The sequence below is a fragment of the Aulonocara stuartgranti genome (genome assembly GCF_965226115.1).
Source record: "Aulonocara stuartgranti genome assembly, chromosome: 11".
Taxonomy (NCBI): Eukaryota; Metazoa; Chordata; class Actinopteri; order Cichliformes; family Cichlidae; genus Aulonocara; species Aulonocara stuartgranti.
The window spans coordinates 36,776,967-36,795,592 of record NC_138947.1 but is presented as its reverse complement, the minus strand read 5'-3'; the positions used below and the strand labels follow the sequence as shown (position 1 = coordinate 36,795,592).

General features: G+C 41.1%; 1 protein-coding gene across 7 annotated transcripts in view; it reads right to left on the bottom strand.

Annotated features, from left to right (window-relative positions):
- cdk14 (cyclin dependent kinase 14) overlaps nucleotides 1-18,626 on the bottom strand; it is a 247,147-nt gene that overhangs the window by 157,550 nt on the left and 70,971 nt on the right. For 6 of the 7 annotated variants that reach the window (XM_082551038.1, XM_082551039.1, XM_082551040.1 and 3 more), the window contains one exon: nucleotides 3,413-3,658. In XM_082551038.1, coding sequence (XP_082407164.1) covers nucleotides 3,413-3,658 — 246 coding nt within the window. Of the gene's footprint in view, nucleotides 1-3,412; nucleotides 3,659-3,764; nucleotides 3,861-18,626 lie in introns of those variants that run through there. The other variant, XM_082551044.1, reaches the window with a different exon arrangement.

Below are 18,626 nucleotides of genomic sequence, written 5' to 3'. Positions count from 1 at the left end.
TCACAGCGATGTTGGCAGGCAATCAGTCAAGCCTCGTATTACACTCATTAAATCTTATCTGTGTGCACATTCATTAAACCTTTCGCATTCTGTGCCGTTTTTCTTCTATGGTTCTGAAAAGAACCACATATGTATAAAAACCTAAAATCTCATTTGCATGATTAAGAAAATTGTGTTATTTGTATGCAGTCTTCAATTAGGCATGTGAACAGATACAGGCTGGCAAATTTCTTTGACGAAGGAATAAAGAAGAAAAGCCAGCAGCGTCGCAGAGCAACAGAAATGCTGACGGAAAGTGGTTCTTTGACAGCATCTCAAAGGCTGTAATATTTTAGAGATGCATAATGCACTCAAACTCATTTGTCATTCAACAAATAGCTTCTTTGTAGTATTCCTGTGGCATTTCTGTTTGTTTTGTATGTCTTTGCAGTCATTTTGAGTTATTTTGTACACCCGCAGCAGATGGGCCCCTCCCTGAGCCTGGTTCTGCTGGAGGTTTCTTCCTGTTAAAAGGGAGTTTTTCCTTCCCACTGTCGCCAAAGTGCTTGCTCATAGGGGGTCATATGATTGTTGGGTTTTTTCTCTGTATGTATTATTGTAGGGTCTACCTTACAATATAAAGCATCTTGAGGCAACTGTTGTTGTGATTTGGTGCTGTATAAATTAGAGATGGACATAAAAAAGTGGTATCGTGCCATCTCTAATATAAATACAATTGAATTGAATTGAACTAATTTCCATTGACACTAGAAGAGACATACCATACTGTTAGCTCGAAGTTGTCTAAATCCTAAAATCTTTTATTACAATTGCATGATAACAGCAACCAAAACTAAATATTAACTCATAGAATCCTGAATAGAAATCTATTTTACATGTAAGAATGGTAAAGATAAAGGCGGTTGACCCACCCATGATCACCAAAAAAACGATCAATCAACAGCCGAACCAATAAACTTAAGAGCCAGTCGTGTTGTTGCCTCATGAGATTCACAACAATTTCCAGTGTTGTGAATGTTGGGGATGCATATCTCCCTGTTATCATAGTAAAGCTGTAGGCTAGAGTACTCATCGCTTTTCTTGGCATTAATTAGCATTAACATCAATTAGCATTTGTACCCTGATAGGACAAGAGATTGTTCCATATTGAGGAGTTAAGATCTCATTTGGGCACTTAACTTTGTAACCATTCCATTTATCATATTTACTCAGTATAAAGATCTGTTCCTAGAAGGAATTGTTGTTCCTAAAACTGTGCCAATCATAAGTCGTAGATCATGTTTCAGAAAGAGACTAGCAGTGATGTGGCGACAATATCAGGGGAAGTGCATCAGCTCATAAGAATGAAAAACACGGCAACAGTTAGTGTTGCAAAGAGGATAGGTCCCAAAATTAGAGGACTACCTTAACAACCACAGCCTGGAATGTCTACTGGCTCCCATCGTTCCACTACAAAACATTTCGGCAGGAGCCCTTGAGGCTTTGAACAGTGAAGTATGTTGCAGCATGTTAGAGCAGTAACATGCTACTCCCTCTGACTGCATCTGATTCCCTAACAGCAACATGCTTCACAGCTGCACTTACTGACTTACTGTCCCATTAGTACACCTGCTACATTTGAAGAATGTTAGGATAGGCAAAGAACAGATAGACACATAGAGAGATCTGTCAGCTATAAACAGATTGTTTTGTTTCTCTTTAGTTTGCAGTCATGCTCTTATCTTTATACAGCTTTTTATTAACTTTCCTGTTAAAAGTCCAACTATGACTGAACTATGCCACTTCACTCTGTAAGCATGTCAACATCCTCTTAGACTCACTTTCTGTTATTTAGATGACGATAAGGCAAGACATATTTACTTGTATGTGAAGGTTGGCCCTACCTCAGTTGCTTCAGTCTGAGTTCATCAGACCACATACAACCTGTTGTATGTGGTGGTGTATGGGCAGAGCCTGACAAACAGGAATCTCTTCTTCACTAAATTTTCTTTTGAGGTGTGGATGGTGACCAATCTTTTAATAAGAGACGAGCACAACATGGTTTCAAATATAAAGTGATTAATTATGAGCAAAAGAAAACAATCTACAAGCTACTAACTGTGTTTCCATGACAACACTGGCACAATTGTTGACTGACTCTTAACCCACTATTTATCAAACAGACACTTTATCATCAACACCTCTGACGATGGTGGCTTTGAAATGTGAAGTCTTGCTTAATCAGGCTTTTCTCCAAAAGGAGATCAGACCACTGTCACCGCGCTGACAAGTTTGATTTCACTGGAGTTGAACCATTCTATAAGAGAGCCTTTGCTCACGGATTATTCTGTTATTAACAACCTGCTCTTTCAGTGCATGCATAATTAATAAGAGCACAAATTGTGGCTTTTCTCACTACACTGTTCTGACAGCAGGTGTCACTGATTATCAGAAGGTGTCATAGGACAATAACAATCATATTGTGTAACTTCACAACGCAAGATAATGAAGTTTTAGCCATTAGGATGAGTCTAGCAGGCTGTGATCAGATAAAAAAGGGTAACTACCCACTGTAATGATCAATTTACAGTATCTTCTTCTATTTTAAAGTCAATTGACATTGCTGCACCTGCATCCACACTAGTCTTTCACCATATTTGTATTTGGCTGGTTAGAGCCTGCACTACAACTAGGTATGCATATGACCAGTCAGCTGCAGTAGATGTTTAAACACTCATCGTAAGTTGTTAACAGAAATGCTTGTCAGTCAACTAAGTATTTTTGTTTATTAATGAACAGCGCCACTTAACTGTTGTGCATTAATTGAGGTCCATGTCTCTACCGCTGATGATCCCAGACAAGCCCCCAAACGTAACGAATTTCTACTTTTAAAACTAAAAGTGAACACAATTATTCTTCCCAGGAAGGCCAATTGCTGATTTTGCTAGCATCTTTAACAGGTGACTTGCTTGATGCATGTACAACTTTTATCATTAGGCATGAATGTTAAATGAAAGTTCCAATATGATACGTTGATACACTACACCCATTAATTTTCCGTGCCTACTACTGAGAAGTTAGTTTCCTTATTTTTTGGTTGCTCCTTGGTGAATACATAAGTAAGACTAACACCCTAGCATTAGATTCTTAAGCAATGGGATTCATTAATATTGAACAGCACTTCAAACTTCGTACAGTAACATAAATCAGTGTTGTTATGTGGAGCCAATTATCACCACTTTGAACAAGTTATAATCCTCCTCCTGTCGAAATAGCTAAAAGGAGTGCAAACTGCCACGTATACTCAGCCCCTCATTAAGGCTAATGTCCAAAAGTTTTTGATATTCAAGGGTGTAAAAAATTAGAAGTTGTGCATTTGGTTCTTCGACACTATACTGTGCTGTTTTCTATGCTGCTGGAGAGGTGCACTTACAGAACTAGGGCTGGAGTGGCGGCGCAATTTGGGGGACTCTTTGCCAGCAGTTGAGCTCTTGGCGTTGATGCAGGCATTGTTCTCAGAGTGGACCCTTTTCACCTGACTGGCGGGCTTCTCAAACGGGTCGAAGCCACTCTGCGTGCGCTGAACTCTCACTTTCTTGTCTTCAGGGATGGTGTCCAGGGGCTTGATGACAGAGTCTGTTCCCTGGCAGCTGCGTGTGGACATCTTTGTGACACATATCTGTCAAAAGAGGGGAAGGGGAAGGAGAAGAGAAGTGAAGTGAAGAAAGGAGGGTGAAGATAAATGTGAGCATTAAGAGGGAAAAAAATAGTCCATCTGCGATTACCAGTGTTCAGCCAAAAAACTGACTGTCATCCAGATCCTGCCTGTTTTTCATCTTTCTGTCAGCCTGGGTCTCTTCCCTCCCTGTAGAGCCTCACTGCTACCTCTTTGCTAGGATGAGAGCCTTTTTATCTCCATCTCTCTTTTCTCTGATCAAAACAGCTCCAGCCTCCGTCAGCTCTGCTGCACATGCACTCGCTGCCGGCTGCTGCCGCTGTCCCTAGACTGCGCATACACACAGTCCCACCTTATCTCTGACACACATCTACGCGTTCAGACAATTGTGCAGACATGCTACAGAATGTCTCCAACACGCCCACCGGGCACAGCCCCCAGTACTCACCAACTATTTACAACAAAAAGCGCCTTAGCAGCTGCTCTGCCACCACGGACTGTGTGTACGAGACACAAAAGACCCAGGCAGCATGACATGTTTTGCCACGGTTCCATTCAAGATTAAATATTTAGGTCTGAACTCCGCAGCAGGAAGAAGTTCTAATTACTCTAAAACACAAGGAGGAGTCGTCTTGCAGCTCACTGGTTTGCTCTTTACACGGGCCAGGTTTCATTGGACACAATGCAGCTTTTTTCACAGCGCAAGCCCCCTTCCCTGTCACGCTAATGTGATAAGATGTTATAAAAGAATAATATAAAAGCAGCAGCTATTGATCGGGAGGTTAGGTTACCACAGATTACTGAAAACCAGATCCAGGGTGCATTATACAGCACTGTTCAAAAGTCTTGAGCTATCCCTCGAAGAGAGACATGGACTGGTGTTCCACTCATTTTCAGCCCAGTCATGGTATCTGACTATTTTCAGAATATTTAAGCCACTTAACACTAATCTATAAGAAAAACTTGAAAGGCAGTACAGTATGTCTTTAACCCTTGTGTGGTGTTCGTATTTTTGTTACTCAGCCAGTGTTCATGGGTCTGGTGGACCCGCTAGAGTTTTGGCTTTCCAAATTAACACTATCAAACAATTTTATGTTAAATTACTCAACAGATGTTTACTTCATCCCAATTACAAGACATATGAACAGCAAACATGGTTAATTTTTTCCCTTTACCTTTGTTAGATCACATTTATGAATTAATGTGCTTCTCGTTTTTCTTTTATATAAAATGTTATAAATAAATCAGTTATAATCAAGTGGAATGAGTGGAAAGACACAACACATTTACACGTGAAAAAATAATTAATTGTTTAATTTTTCTTTTGAAAAAAACTGAACACGGGTCTCACAGACCCGAACACCATACAAGGGTTAAAAAATTGGGGAAAACTGGACAAATAGAGGACAAAAGGAAACATATCCTAATGTAAACATATTTTCAAAGCCATGTCCTTACAAAATAGGAAGAAATGAATCTGGCCCTTACTGGCACCTACTGTTTGCTGAAACCTCATCACAAATGTCTTGGTGGAAGGGCGACTGTCAAGAAGCCGTTCTTAAGGAAGGTAAACAAAGGTTGATGTACGCAAAATTACACAAGAAGTAGATTGAAAAATCAATGGGAAAAAGGGCTTTGGAGTGATTAATCCAAACTTTAAAGACATTTTGGGCTCTAAGTAATGTCAGTACGAAGGTGTTGAGAAGAGAAGCTTGGCAGTGAGCGTCTACAGCCATGGTAGAAACTCTGTTATGGTTGGAGCTGCAGTTGGAGATCTTGTCAAAACTGATGGAATTACAAACACTCAAAAGTACTGACAGAGTTTGATCCACCACATAATACCATCTAGAGAGCATCTGATTGACATTTGCTTTATTTTTCCTCATGACAATGATCCCAAGTACACTGCAGTAAAATCATATCTGGGTAGAAAAGCACATAATGGAACACTATCAGTCTTGGATTGGTCTGGGATCATTGCGAGAGACAACAGAACAAAAGGCAGCCAGCATCCAAAGAAGACCTTTTAAGGTCCTTCAAGAAGTCTGGAGAACTATTTCTGAAGACTTTTCCTTTTCTATCAGCAAAATGTGGAGACATGATGGATTGCTGAAGAATTTCGCTCAGTGCAAAGGGTGAAACAGTTATTCCTGTTTTTAAGATATCATATTGTATAAACGAAACTACAGGTCTGTAATGATGATGATGTACAATCAGAGGAAAAATTAAAGTGAAGAGCAAAATGTTTACCCCACGCAGCGAAGACAGTGGGAGGGTCTTGGAATATTGCAATGGTAGGTCTGCATGTCCCCTTAAAGCATCAGTTAATACAGGTGGCTCATATTCTGTGACCGTTACTAGATCGCAACCCCAATACTGTAAATCTCCTGACCTGTTAGAGAGCACTTTACACCACTTAGATGAATGTCAAACCAATCCAATAAGCATTTTGTCACCCACCTGCAGGTGTCCAGATAACTTGAGTAGTTACAAGTTAAATTACACCTCCCATCCATCCAACCAAGTATTTTTTAGTAATTACGAGTCAGTTACAACAGCTGCAAATCTCCCCACCGACTGCAATACTGACATCTCACTGGCAACCCAGAATAATGATGCTTTCACTGCACACTGTAGCTCTTCCAGCTAAACAGCTTTAGCTCTAAAGTGGAGAGGATGTGCAGCTTCAAAGCTTCAAGTCCGAGAGATCAAAATTCAATTATTGGAAGTATCACACCTAAAAGGTAACAAGATATTCTCAAACCTGTATGAACCAACTGACATCTGGACTTGACACACACTGAACCCTCTGCAGCTTTAAATAAAGTATTCAATCAATTGCATAAAAATTGCATACCTACATGCAACATATTTAGTCCAACATCTCCACAAAGTCAGATAACCATGATCGATGTTTTCCTACTTTCAATTGCAAGTTAAATAATATTTACAAATTCAGCAAATATTTTACAGTTTTGACTGATTCTCTGAAGACAATTCTTTCTTGTCAGTCAAATTCAAAATCACTTTTTTCATATTAGCTCAGTTTAAAAAAAGTTAAGCAATGCGGCCACTTTTATTCAGAAGATTTCAAGCATGAAATTAAACTCCAAGCAAGGGAGTGACATAAGAACACGTTTAGGCAAACGAGCGCGTAAACTGGGCCAAGTAATACACCGGAGTAAGATGTGGAGAAAATAAAAAGAAATGAGGAGGTTGGAGTCACACACGGTAATGAGAATATAGCTGAGTCCCATGCACATCCAGCATGTCCTCAGTGACAGCAGTTGTCATCTGGAGCAGCACATTAAACTAACAAAAACAAATGCAGTCATTTAGGACCTATCGCACTACAAGGCATCAATATTTGATGAGAGTGTCTGTTTAAAGATGTCTAGGTTCCAAGAAGTCAACATCAGAGAATTATAAGAAACCAGAGGCATGAAGGCATGAAGGACACGCACGTCAGTGAAACCAACTAATAAAAGAAGGATAAAACGGTTAATGCAGAACTAAGTTACAGGCTTCTGGAATACCGCACAATGGTATTGACTGTCTTGCCCTCATTTAAAAATTAACCAGTGGCAATGCTAATTAGAGTAATACCCAAATAATACAGTAGCCATGTGTGAGTTACATCACTGCTGCCCAGGACCACATTACACAGGCTGCTTTCTTGCTTAATTGCAGTCACGACCCTGAAATTCATAGATGGACTAGTGAATGAGTAAATGTTCAACACTGAATCCACATCACACATCACATTTAACAGCTAAAGTGGAAAACTGCATGGGTAAATTAGCAGCCTAAAATGTCCTGGCGGTCACTGGTTGCACATGTCACTTACCAAACTACTGAGATTAAAATAAGCAGCGTGGATCCCAAACTCACTGAGCAATTACACACAGAGGCTCTGTGAAAAGTCTAGCACTGAGAATATCCCACTGCACATATCAACCATCAAGGTCAGGCATTAAGCAACTTTGATCTGCTAAAAATCCTAAACCTGTTTTATCCACGGCTTCATCTAATAGCGTTTTACTTTCCACAAGAACAAAGAGCTAATGTTTAAAAATAACAGAAAAATGTAACAGTGTTGCAAATAAGATGAGCGATTATTGCTGAATAAAATCATGACTCTTGTGATTTAGTGCACACAGTGGTAAAACAAACTTCTTATTTCAAGTTATTTCAAAGCTGAGCGCGTTCTCAGGGCTGCTGCTAATTCCTTACATGGCAGCCGCACATTAGAGCTCTGAAAATTTTAAACTGGATATATTTAAACTTTACTTTAAAACGAAGTTTATTTTCGCTTTAGTGTGTCAGCAGATCAAAGTGAAACTCATTTTACTGATTGAACAGGTGTTCTTCTAGTGGCTGCAATTCTAGCAGTGCTAAAGAGACTCAGCAGCAGATAACAATCAAGTAACAAATTCAATTCAATTTTAGTTTTATTTATACAGCACCAAATCACAACAACAGTCACCTGAAGGCGCTTTATATTGCACAGTAGACCCTACAATAATACATACAGAGAAAAACCCAACAATCATATGACCCCCTATGAGCAAGCACTTTGGCGACAGTGGGAAGGAAAAACTTCCTTTTAACAGGAAGAAACCAGGCTCAGAGAGGGGCGGGGCCATCTGAATCATATGTGTGAATCATATGAATCATATTCACCCACCAGAGAATCTATACCGCACTACATGCTGTAAATTGAAAAACAGTAGAGATGGGTTTGACAGTGGCTTGCAAACTCTCCTGGGCAGCCTCGCAGACCTGGGCAACCTAAATACAACAATTAAACACAAAAAGCCACATAATATTTACATAATAGTGAAAGCTTTTCTAATTGGGAATATTTTAGCTTTCAACTTTTCTCTGTCTTGGCTGAAGATAACAACTCTAGACATTATATACTATTTTCTAACATTTTCATTTAGGTTTGATTGAAAAAAGGAAGATAAATGGAGCAAGCTGTCTGAGCTGATTATGCGATGCAAATTTCAAACAGCTTTGAGATATGTAGACCCAAATTATACTGACTAAACCTTGTATAGGACTGAGTGAGGTGGTAATCAAACCTCCAGATGAGTCTCATCAATCTCATAAAGTTGTATTTCTGCATGCTGTGGCAGCTGCACACTACCTGCTCAGTAACAAGCAGCAGATAGGCAGTGGATATATTTGAGCTTAGCAGCTAAAGAGGTATTTCTCTCATGAGTTGGCAATGAGGACAGGGCTAAACAAAGAGTACTGCACAAAGAATTGTCAGATGGCCAGAAACATGACTCAAACTGAATCCCATTGTTTCTTCGTGCCCTCTGGATGTGTAAGCAGGCAACATGACCACGATATTTACTTCTTAAAAACGCTTTGGGGAAAGACAGTGTGCTACATATTATCATCCATCCAGACTGACTGGTTTACGGCGGTATGTAGAGGCCTTGCTGCATCTGGCTTTTCTCTGTTGCCAAGACAGGAACACCCCACCAAGACAGGTAAAACCCGCCGCAGATGCAATTACACCATATCGATTCTTATTGAAGGACAGCCTCTTTAATCACTACTACCCTCCACCATCAACACTCTGATATACCAACACACACAGAGACAAATAAACAAACTACATTGTTTTGCTATCTATAATTTATTCTGCACTGACCCCTTTGCCCCACAGGGATCACTGAAGATTCATCTTATCGTAGTGTTGTCATACGGTGATGAAAATCCAGGGCAGGAACGAGCGCAGCCAGGACCACACTAATGCAACCATCTCCACAGGAGTAGTTACTGATGACATTAGCTTGAACGATGACAAGAACCTCAGAGGCCATAAAAGACCAATAAGCCATAAAGCCTACTTGTGTGCTCGTGCTAACTCAAAGCTATCAACCATGGAAACTTGGCTCACATTGAGGCTCAACCCACAGCACGAATGCATTTCCATTTTGCACATGGTGTGGACACACTTCATGAAGACAAAGTCAGGCAACACGTCATCTGTACTCAGTCCCACAGCTCGACCTATAGGGTCAACCTTAAATGATGAGACTGTCTCTGTGCAAGTATGAAAATACTGAGTTGGAAGTTTTAACATATTACAGAAGTTACTTTGTTATGAAGTATTGCAGCTCCCTTTTTGGCACACACACACCTAGTTTCCAGTATCCTTGAGTTCTGCTGGCACTCATTAAATGCACCAGAAAAATAAAACATGCAAATGGATCTGCTGTGGGTCTTCATCATTTTGAATGCCAGCCCTAAGATATTGTGGATGAGAGTCTTAATTATCATACGTGGTGGAATAAAAGTATCCCAACAGATAAATTATGGCCTAGATAGAGACTTTTCATTGCAGCGATACGTACTGCATTTGCAGTTCTCATATTTTCACCTCATCTTGCATTTGGACCACCTTCAACAGGCTTTGACATCTAGAAATCCCACAGCGGTGAGACAATGACAACATATTACTTACTTCTGAGTAAGTCCTTGAAAGGGAGACATAACATCATTAATCTCCACTTCAACGACACAAAGCAACGTTGACATGTTTTAGAGATGCACTCAGTAGACTTTGGAGAAACATCAGCAGCTGAGCATCCGCACAGTCGATGCAATAGGCAGAAATCACAAATGAAAGTTAGCCTTTAACTGAGCCCACTTTACAGAACAGTCACACAGGCACACGTAAAAGAAGAGGTGAGATCTAATTTTACAATGCTTTGATTTAATATAATAAATAATACATGTTTTTGACGCTATTAGAGTAACAGATGGCATGCTTGAAAAATGAAGGCCACACAGAAGTACAGGTCAGTCAGTTTGCATGAACTCCTACTGTAGGTGAAAATGCCCAACTTTACAACCTTAAAGTAAATTTGGTGTGGGTGAAGGGTCTTGGGCATCTCACCCCTGATGAGACCCTGTGGCAGACATGCTGGAGACAGTGTGTCTCTTTCTCTCTCCTTTGTAGTGGGTAGAGCTAGAGGAGGTGACTGGCAAGAAAATATACTGTGAAGCTCAGAAAAGTGAAGAAAGTGAAAAAGATGCAGTTACTACCTCTCAGTTAAATCAGCATAGGAATTACAAGAAGCTATGAATTAACTCCATTTACAGGTGAACTGTGAGGCTCAAGGAGAATTACACTGAAAAGGATGGAAACATTCAGAAGATGTGTTGTATCAGAGTATTGGCCTGATAAAAATGTAGGAAAATCAAACGCTACATAATTTATGGCATCACTACTCAAAGAAATGATCATGGACAATAGGGCTGCCACGATTTGTCGACTAGTCACGATTACGTCGACTATCAAAATCGTCGACGACTGATTTAATAGTCGACGCGTCGTTTGAAACTTTGTAAGATCACAAAAGACGCAGGAATAAGTGGCAGGATTTAAGAGTGTAATAACGGACTGAAACAGAAGATGGCAGCATTGCATGTACAAGGATGTCAGCTACCGTTAAACCCCGAAGAAGAAGAAGAAGAAGAAGAAGAAGCAGCTGTGTCCCAGAATTCATAGCGCGGCCCAGCTCAGTTTCCAACAATGGCAGCAGCTAGTTAGTTTTAATATTACTCTTATTATTCTTTCTGGGTCACAAAATAAACGTTTAACATATTTTCAGGCGAGAATGTAGCTGTGTAAACCTCAAATATCTGCTCAGTTTATCAGGACACCACATATTTTCAAAAGCGCTCCGACGTTTTCGGAGACGTCTGTTACCCACTAGCTCGTTAGCGAGCCGGGGGCTAGGCTCACTAGCGCCGTGAGAACACCGGACTCCCCGCAAATCGTTTTCAAACCCACCGCCGTCTTTCGCTACTCAGGATAAATATATATGAGTCACTTAGATAACTTAAAATGTTATTGTTTGGCTTTTTTTTTTTTTAGTATTTTATTTGTTCCTGAGTAAATCAGTTTGTCTGAGATTAAAGTTATAGTTTTTGCACAGCTGAATAAACGTCAAGCAGACAGCTGATTATCAGAAGTGTGAGATGCTCCAGAATATACTCCAGTGTCCTGTTATATTTTAGATAGCAAGGAGTTTATTAAACTTAACCGAAACAATTGCAAATTTCATTAAAATTGAATAAACTATCATCTTGTCTTTATTTTTAGTTAGCACAGACCTTAAACACTTAAAGCTGTAAGCTAATGATAGTTATATAAGAGCAGATGCTGCTGGTGCAATAAGCTGTAGTTTTACGTCTAATGGATGATGATCTGATTAGTCGACTAATCGCAAAAATAATCGGTGACTAGTCGACTATCAAAATAATCGTTTGTGGCAGCCCTAATGGACAAATATCTCGCGGGACTACTTAAAGTCAAAAACAAGCATAGACTCGGACAGGCAGCTCCAAGACTGATGATTCTAAGACTGCACAGGCAGAGAATCAAGCATTGGATCTAACTATAAAAGTAAGTATTATTATTAAAGTAATAACAGTAATTAGTAATATTATTTTCCCAAACTGAATTTATAATGAATAATGAAACTAGAACCCTGAGTTTAATTACTCAGCTCGTAACGACAGAGGGTAAAACTCTAAATATCACAGTTTATGTTTGTTATGGACCTCTCATATTAAAAAACCCAATAACAGCGATTTCAGAGATGTGCAGAGGTCTGTCCAGGATCACACTGGTTGCTTGACAGCATTTACTGACTGTGTTTCAACATGTCGATGGATGTTAACATGAAATGCTGTCAGAATATACTAAACTCTGAACTCGGTCTGGATTCAAACATTCAGTTTTAATTAGGTGTCCTAATAATCTTTAAGAATATACTAGAATTTACTGTAGAAACATTAGAACTACTGCTTGTATTTGTCATGCAGTCCTATAGAATAAGCTTGGGAACAGGCTTAATGAATAACAAACTATAAGATGTCGTTTTGCAAAGACGCTTCGGCATCTATCACTGCATCACTGTGTGAAATGTCTTACAAATATCACCCATGTGCATCAGTATCTCAGGTTCAGTGACCAGTGCCAACCAGCCTCGTCTCTTAGAATGACCGAAGCTTCTGAGGTCCAGTTACCTTCCTGGAGGAGGAAGTGTTCTGGCCAGTTAATGACTCAGGCAACCCTCCTACCTCCCTGATTAGTGTAGCCAGTCATTGCCTCTGATTGGGACACTGGAGAACGAAAGGTCCAGAGACATAAATGACTAAATTGGCTCACTTCCCAGTTGTTCCAGCTTCAGGACAGTGCTCGGTCACTCAAGAGAACAGCTGTGACGTCGCCAGCTCCTTACCTCAACCTCCGCCCCCCTCTGACTTCGCTCCTTCCTAAGCCCTGGCACGTTAGCCCTCGCTCATCATCAAACACTGTCACATAAGGCTGTGAAACCCAAGCCAAGAGTGCAGCATTAGAATAAAAACAATTTAATGAGCAGAACAACATTTTGCTTTTTTATAATGCAGAAGTGCTAGTGGCAATTTTCTGATTTTGTCTCCCTGAAGACAAGGGCTGCTCTGAGGATTCATTACAGATTCTGGGTACACCGCCACGCTGGGAGGCTATCACAAACACTTAAGTCAGTTATAATGTTGTGTTTCTTTCAAAGGGAAAATGTAAAGCTTCTCCATATTGACAGTGCTTTTTAGTTACAGTTCAACTCATTTGATCTCATTTGAGTATCTAGGCTGGAGAATTTCAATTCAATTCAGTTTTGTTTAAATACCACCAAATCACACCAACAGCTGCCTCAAGGTGCTTTATATTGGAACGCAACGACCGTACAGATAAAACCCCAGCAATTAGACAACTGCTAGTGAGAGAATGGGGAGGAAAAACTCCCTTTTAACAGGAAGAAACCTCTGGCAGTGATTAGAGGGAGACAGGACAAAAGACACACTGAGGAAGAGAGCTGGAATTCCTCAACTAGTATTGACCTAGCTAAACACAATGTACCAGTTAACTGTTAAGACTTGTATACTTCTACCCATTTAGATATTGTAGACAAATAAAGATATTTCACTAGCTGGGCCCACATCCTCATTTATGTTTGACAGCGTTTTAGTAGGAAAAAGTGAACGCTTTGACATGAATTGAGCTGTGGTTTGGGGAAGGCCTTGAAGGGGACTGGCGACGGCTCCCGGGCCTGGCAGATCCCCATGTACTAAACAGAAGTGAAGAAGTTGAAGAATGGAGAAGAAGGAGGGAGGGAGGGTGGGGCACGTAAACGAGAATGATCAGCTTGCAGAACTAGGGGAACCTATATAGATGACAGCTGGAAGGAGCGTGTTTGGAGGCGTGGTCCTGCTCCTGAAATTCCCATACATAATCTCCAACAGTTACTCTATTCTCAGTAACGCATCTTTGTAGCATCTGCTTGGCAACTGACTATAATATTATTATCCAGCTGTTTGTCAAAACTCTCCCCGTGATCCCCCAACATGGCCAACACAGCAAACACAACTAACACAGCTCTGGTCTTCCGCTGTGTACCATAACTAAGGTTACAGCTAACTTTATAGTTAATCTGTGTAGTAAACAAGAGTAAATGTCAGTGGATATCTTTGCATAAACTTCCATGGCACTTCATTTAGCTGTTGTTGAGGTATTGGAGGCTGGACCAGAGTGTTTGACGCACAAGAGCGCTATCATGTTATTGGCATTGTTAAGCCCCTTAATGACCGCTAGCATACTCTGCTCTGCAGCACTCTAGTATTTAAAAACCAGTTTTATGTAACAGTCCACTTGAAATCAGCATAACAAAACAGCATTACTAGATGCAGATCTCAGGTCTAATAGGGCATTTACCACTGACTCATTAGCACAAGTGCCACTAAAGTAAACACATTCACTTTGTAGCCACTTGATGATATGAATCACACCATGTGCCACTGACTCCATCTCCAGGGATTTGCATCTGAATAAAAGTATCGTGTTCGCTGTCAGAGACCTGCCTAGGTGAGGGTCTTACACTGAAGGGACCATTCCTTACTTCTCTTTCTAGGAGCCGGTACAGACAATATTGATGCTCTGGATTTATTTGATGCGCAGGTATTGGTAGTAATCCCTACAAACCTGGACAAACAAAACTTGTCTTAGTGGGTGCAATCCATCGAGGACAAGGTTAAGACAAAGTGGTGGTACAAACACAGGGTAAGAAAAGCTTTTGCTTGGAAGCTGTGTTTTTGTGCTTGTTTTCAGTCTCACAAAGCCAGTCCTCTCACAGCACATCTCTCACAGTAGGATTATAGTCAGGGAAATATCCACTGCAACTGCCTGAACTTGGCAGCTTGAATTCTGACAAATTCCTTAAGGATAGGTAGCAACCAACCTTTTTAGCTAAACAGACCTTAGCTCATATGGTTATGCGGTATCTAACCTGTGATCAGAGGTAGTGTTTGTCTTACAAGCATCAACTTTACCAAGCTTGTTTTTACTTCAATAAACAAGAAATGTCCATTCCTCATCCAAATACTTGAGGCATACAGTGATGCTTACTCTTGGGAAGAGGCTGTACACAAGTTGTAACAGTCGCATGTTTGTGTTTTAGCAGTGTCCAACATGTGGATCTGCACATAGGCCCAACACTGTTCAACTTTAGTACAGTACAGTCCCCAGAGCAGGAAACAAAGGGCAACGGGATCCAGGACAAGACAACCAGACTAATGTCTAAGTCCAACTGTAAAACTCTCCTCCTCTTCATAGGACAGTAAGTCAAAACAATTCTGCAGAACCAACACATGTTCCAATTGAAGTCGGGTTTATACATAAAGATTTCATATTATAGCAACAGCCTCAGAGTCCCACACAGTGCTTGTCATGCTAAGGCTTTTGAAAGTAGAACAATATCCTTCCAAACATACAATGTGGCAATCACACTTTTAACAGAAAGAAGAGACATTTGGGCATTATTATAATATGTACAGTGGGGCAAAAAAGTATTTAGTCAGCCACCGTTTGTGCAAGTTCCCCCACTTAAAATGATGACAGAGGTCAGTAATTTGCACCAGAGGTACACTTCAACTGTGAGAGACAGAATGTGAAAAAAAAATCCATGAATCCACATGGTAGGATTTGTAAAGAATTTATTCGTAAATCAGGGTGGAAAATAAGTATTTGATCACCTCAAACAAGGAAAATCTCTGGCTCTCACAGACCTGTAACGTCTTCTGTAAGAAGCTTTTCTGTCCCCCACTCGTTACCTGTATGAATGGCACCTGTTTGAACTCATCATCTGTATAAAAGACACCTGTCCACAGCCTCAAACAGTCAGACTCCAAACTCCGCCATGGCCAAGACCAAAGAGCTTTCGAAGGACACCAGGAAAAGTATTGTAGACCTGCACCAGACTGGGAAGAGTGAATCTACAATAGGCAAGCAGCTTGGTGTGAAAAAATCAACTGTGGGAGCAATCATCAGAAAATGGAAGACATACAAGACCACTGATAATCTCCCTCCATCTGGGGCTCCATGCAAGATCTCATCCCGTGGGGTCAAAATGATCATGAGAACGGTGAGCAAAGATCCCAGAACCACACGGGGGGACCTGGTGAATGACCTGCAGAGAGCTGGGACCAAAGTAACAAAGGTCACCATCAGTAACACACTACAACGGCAGGGAATCAAATCCCGCAGTGCCAGACGTGTTCCGCTGCTGAAGCCAGTGCATGTCCAGGCCCGTCTGAAGTTTGCCAGAGAGCACATGGATGATACAGCAGAGGATTGGGAGAATGTCATGTGGTCAGATGAAACCAAAGTAGAACTTTTTGGTATAAACTCAACTCGTCGTGTTTGGAGGAAGAAGAATACTGAGTTGCATCCCAAGAACACCATACCTACTGTGAAGCATGGGGGTGGAAACATCATGCTATGGGGCTGTTTTTCTGCCAAGGGGACAGGACGACTGATCCGTGTTAAGGACAGAATGAATGGGGCCATGTATCGTGAGATTTTGAGCCAAAACCTCCTTCCATCAGTGAGAACTTTGAAGATGAAACGAGGCTGGGTCTTCCAACATGACAATGATCCAAAACACACCGCCCGGGCAACAAAGGAGTGGCTCCGTTAGAAGCATTTGAAAGTCCTGGAGTGGCCTAGCCAGTCTCCAGACCTCAACCCCATAGAAAATCTGTGGCGGGAGTTGAAAGTCCGTGTTGCTCGGCGACAGCCCCAAAACATCACTGCTCTCGAGAAGATCTGCATGGAGGAATGGGCCAAAATACCAGCTACTGTGTGTGCAAACCTGGTAAAGACCTATAGTAAACGTTTGACCTCTGTTATTGCCAACAAAGGTTATGTTACAAAGTATTGAGTTGTATTTTTGTTATTGACCAAATACTTATTTTCCACCCTGATTTACAAATAAATTCTTTACAAATCCTACCATGTGGATTCATGGATTTTTTTTTTTTCACATTCTGTCTCTCACAGTTGAAGTGTACCTCTGGTGCAAATTACTGACCTCTGTCATCATTTTAGGTGGGGGAACTTGCACAATCGGTGGCTGACTAAATACTTTTTTGCCCCACTGTAGCTACTTTGGATGCATAAGCAAGTGATCCGTGGTCCCAATCTGACCTGAAAGTCATGGGCTGGGTTTGACTTGGATAACACCAAGATTTGATTTATCACAATACACCTAATGTGTGGCTAATATATGCTGCACCTGTGACAAGCTCACCCTGAGGAAACACTGTCTGTCATTGGATTCATCTAAGAAGTTGGAATGGAGTTCTTGGAAAGGATACTGCTGGCTATAGATGACATTTAGTCTGACCTAGATCATTAGTTCAAACATACTGACTCACTCAAAATAACATCTTTTTGTTTTGGTTTGTTTTGCTCCATTGTTTTTTACAGCCAAGACTTACAAAGTCTTGTGTGGCTCGTCTGCTCTGGCTGAAGAATGAAGCCAGAGCAGAAGTGCCAGATAGTTTCCTCAAGTGACCACTTAAGTCTGGGTCCAAAAGCAAGTCAATCCCCACAGACTCCAATGTTTTTACAGCCTGGTACGGAAAAACGGATGTCTGCTAGGCCTGACCACACTATGTTCAGTATCTTAACTGGACCTCTAGATTGTGTATAACTTGCTGTCAACACCTTTTGGAGTATTTTAATTGAATTATCTGCATCACAATCCACTGCTATTCAAAAAGTTTGTGTATCAGTTTTGTAGAGTGAAATTTTCTTAGTTTGTAACTTAGTAGTAACTGGCAGGTACGCGGGTACTCGCACAGGATGGAGTACTAAGTTGTGCTACTCAGCACTCCAAATATAGTCACTTCTGGCTCCCGCAAACCAACATGTCAGAGTCAAAACCAATAAGTGATGTCACAGTGGAGCTGACCACAGTAAGTAAAGTAGAGCTGCACAGTTAGGTTTTCCTGCAGACATATAAACACAGAGGAAGCCAAGTTGGCCTCCACTTATGCCTTCCATTGAGTGCAGCATGAACAGCCTTTCAAGCTTCTCCATTAAGAGGACACTACTCTCGATTTGGCTCTTTATTCTGACACTTATGCTCTCAAACAGATTACACCCTGTGTCTCCTGTTTCAGCCCTCCTTCCTTATTCTCTCTACTTCCTAACAGCTTGGCTTGTCTTCCCAAGGAGCTGCATATGGCCCTGCAGAAAGGCTCGCACACATCCACGAGACGCTACCACAGATGGTAAATGGCCTGTCCCTGTCTTCCTCTCTCTCTCCCCCTTTCGCTCATCCTCCCCACAATGCCCACATTCCATCCCTCCGGGCTCGGAAAAAGAGGAGCGTGTTGCAAATTTGCCCAAAGTGGGACATCATATTGTAGAGTGAGCAGAAAAACGCTGCAGCGGAACATCCCGTCCATTAGACGAGTACACATCAGCACCCATTTCAGCGCCACAACGGAAATGCTACCTATTAGCACGAGGGAGGGGGGGGAGTGAAGGAAAGAAGGAGGGGAGCTGACAGTAGTGACGTTAAGATTTGACTTTGTTGCGAAAACTGCAGACACA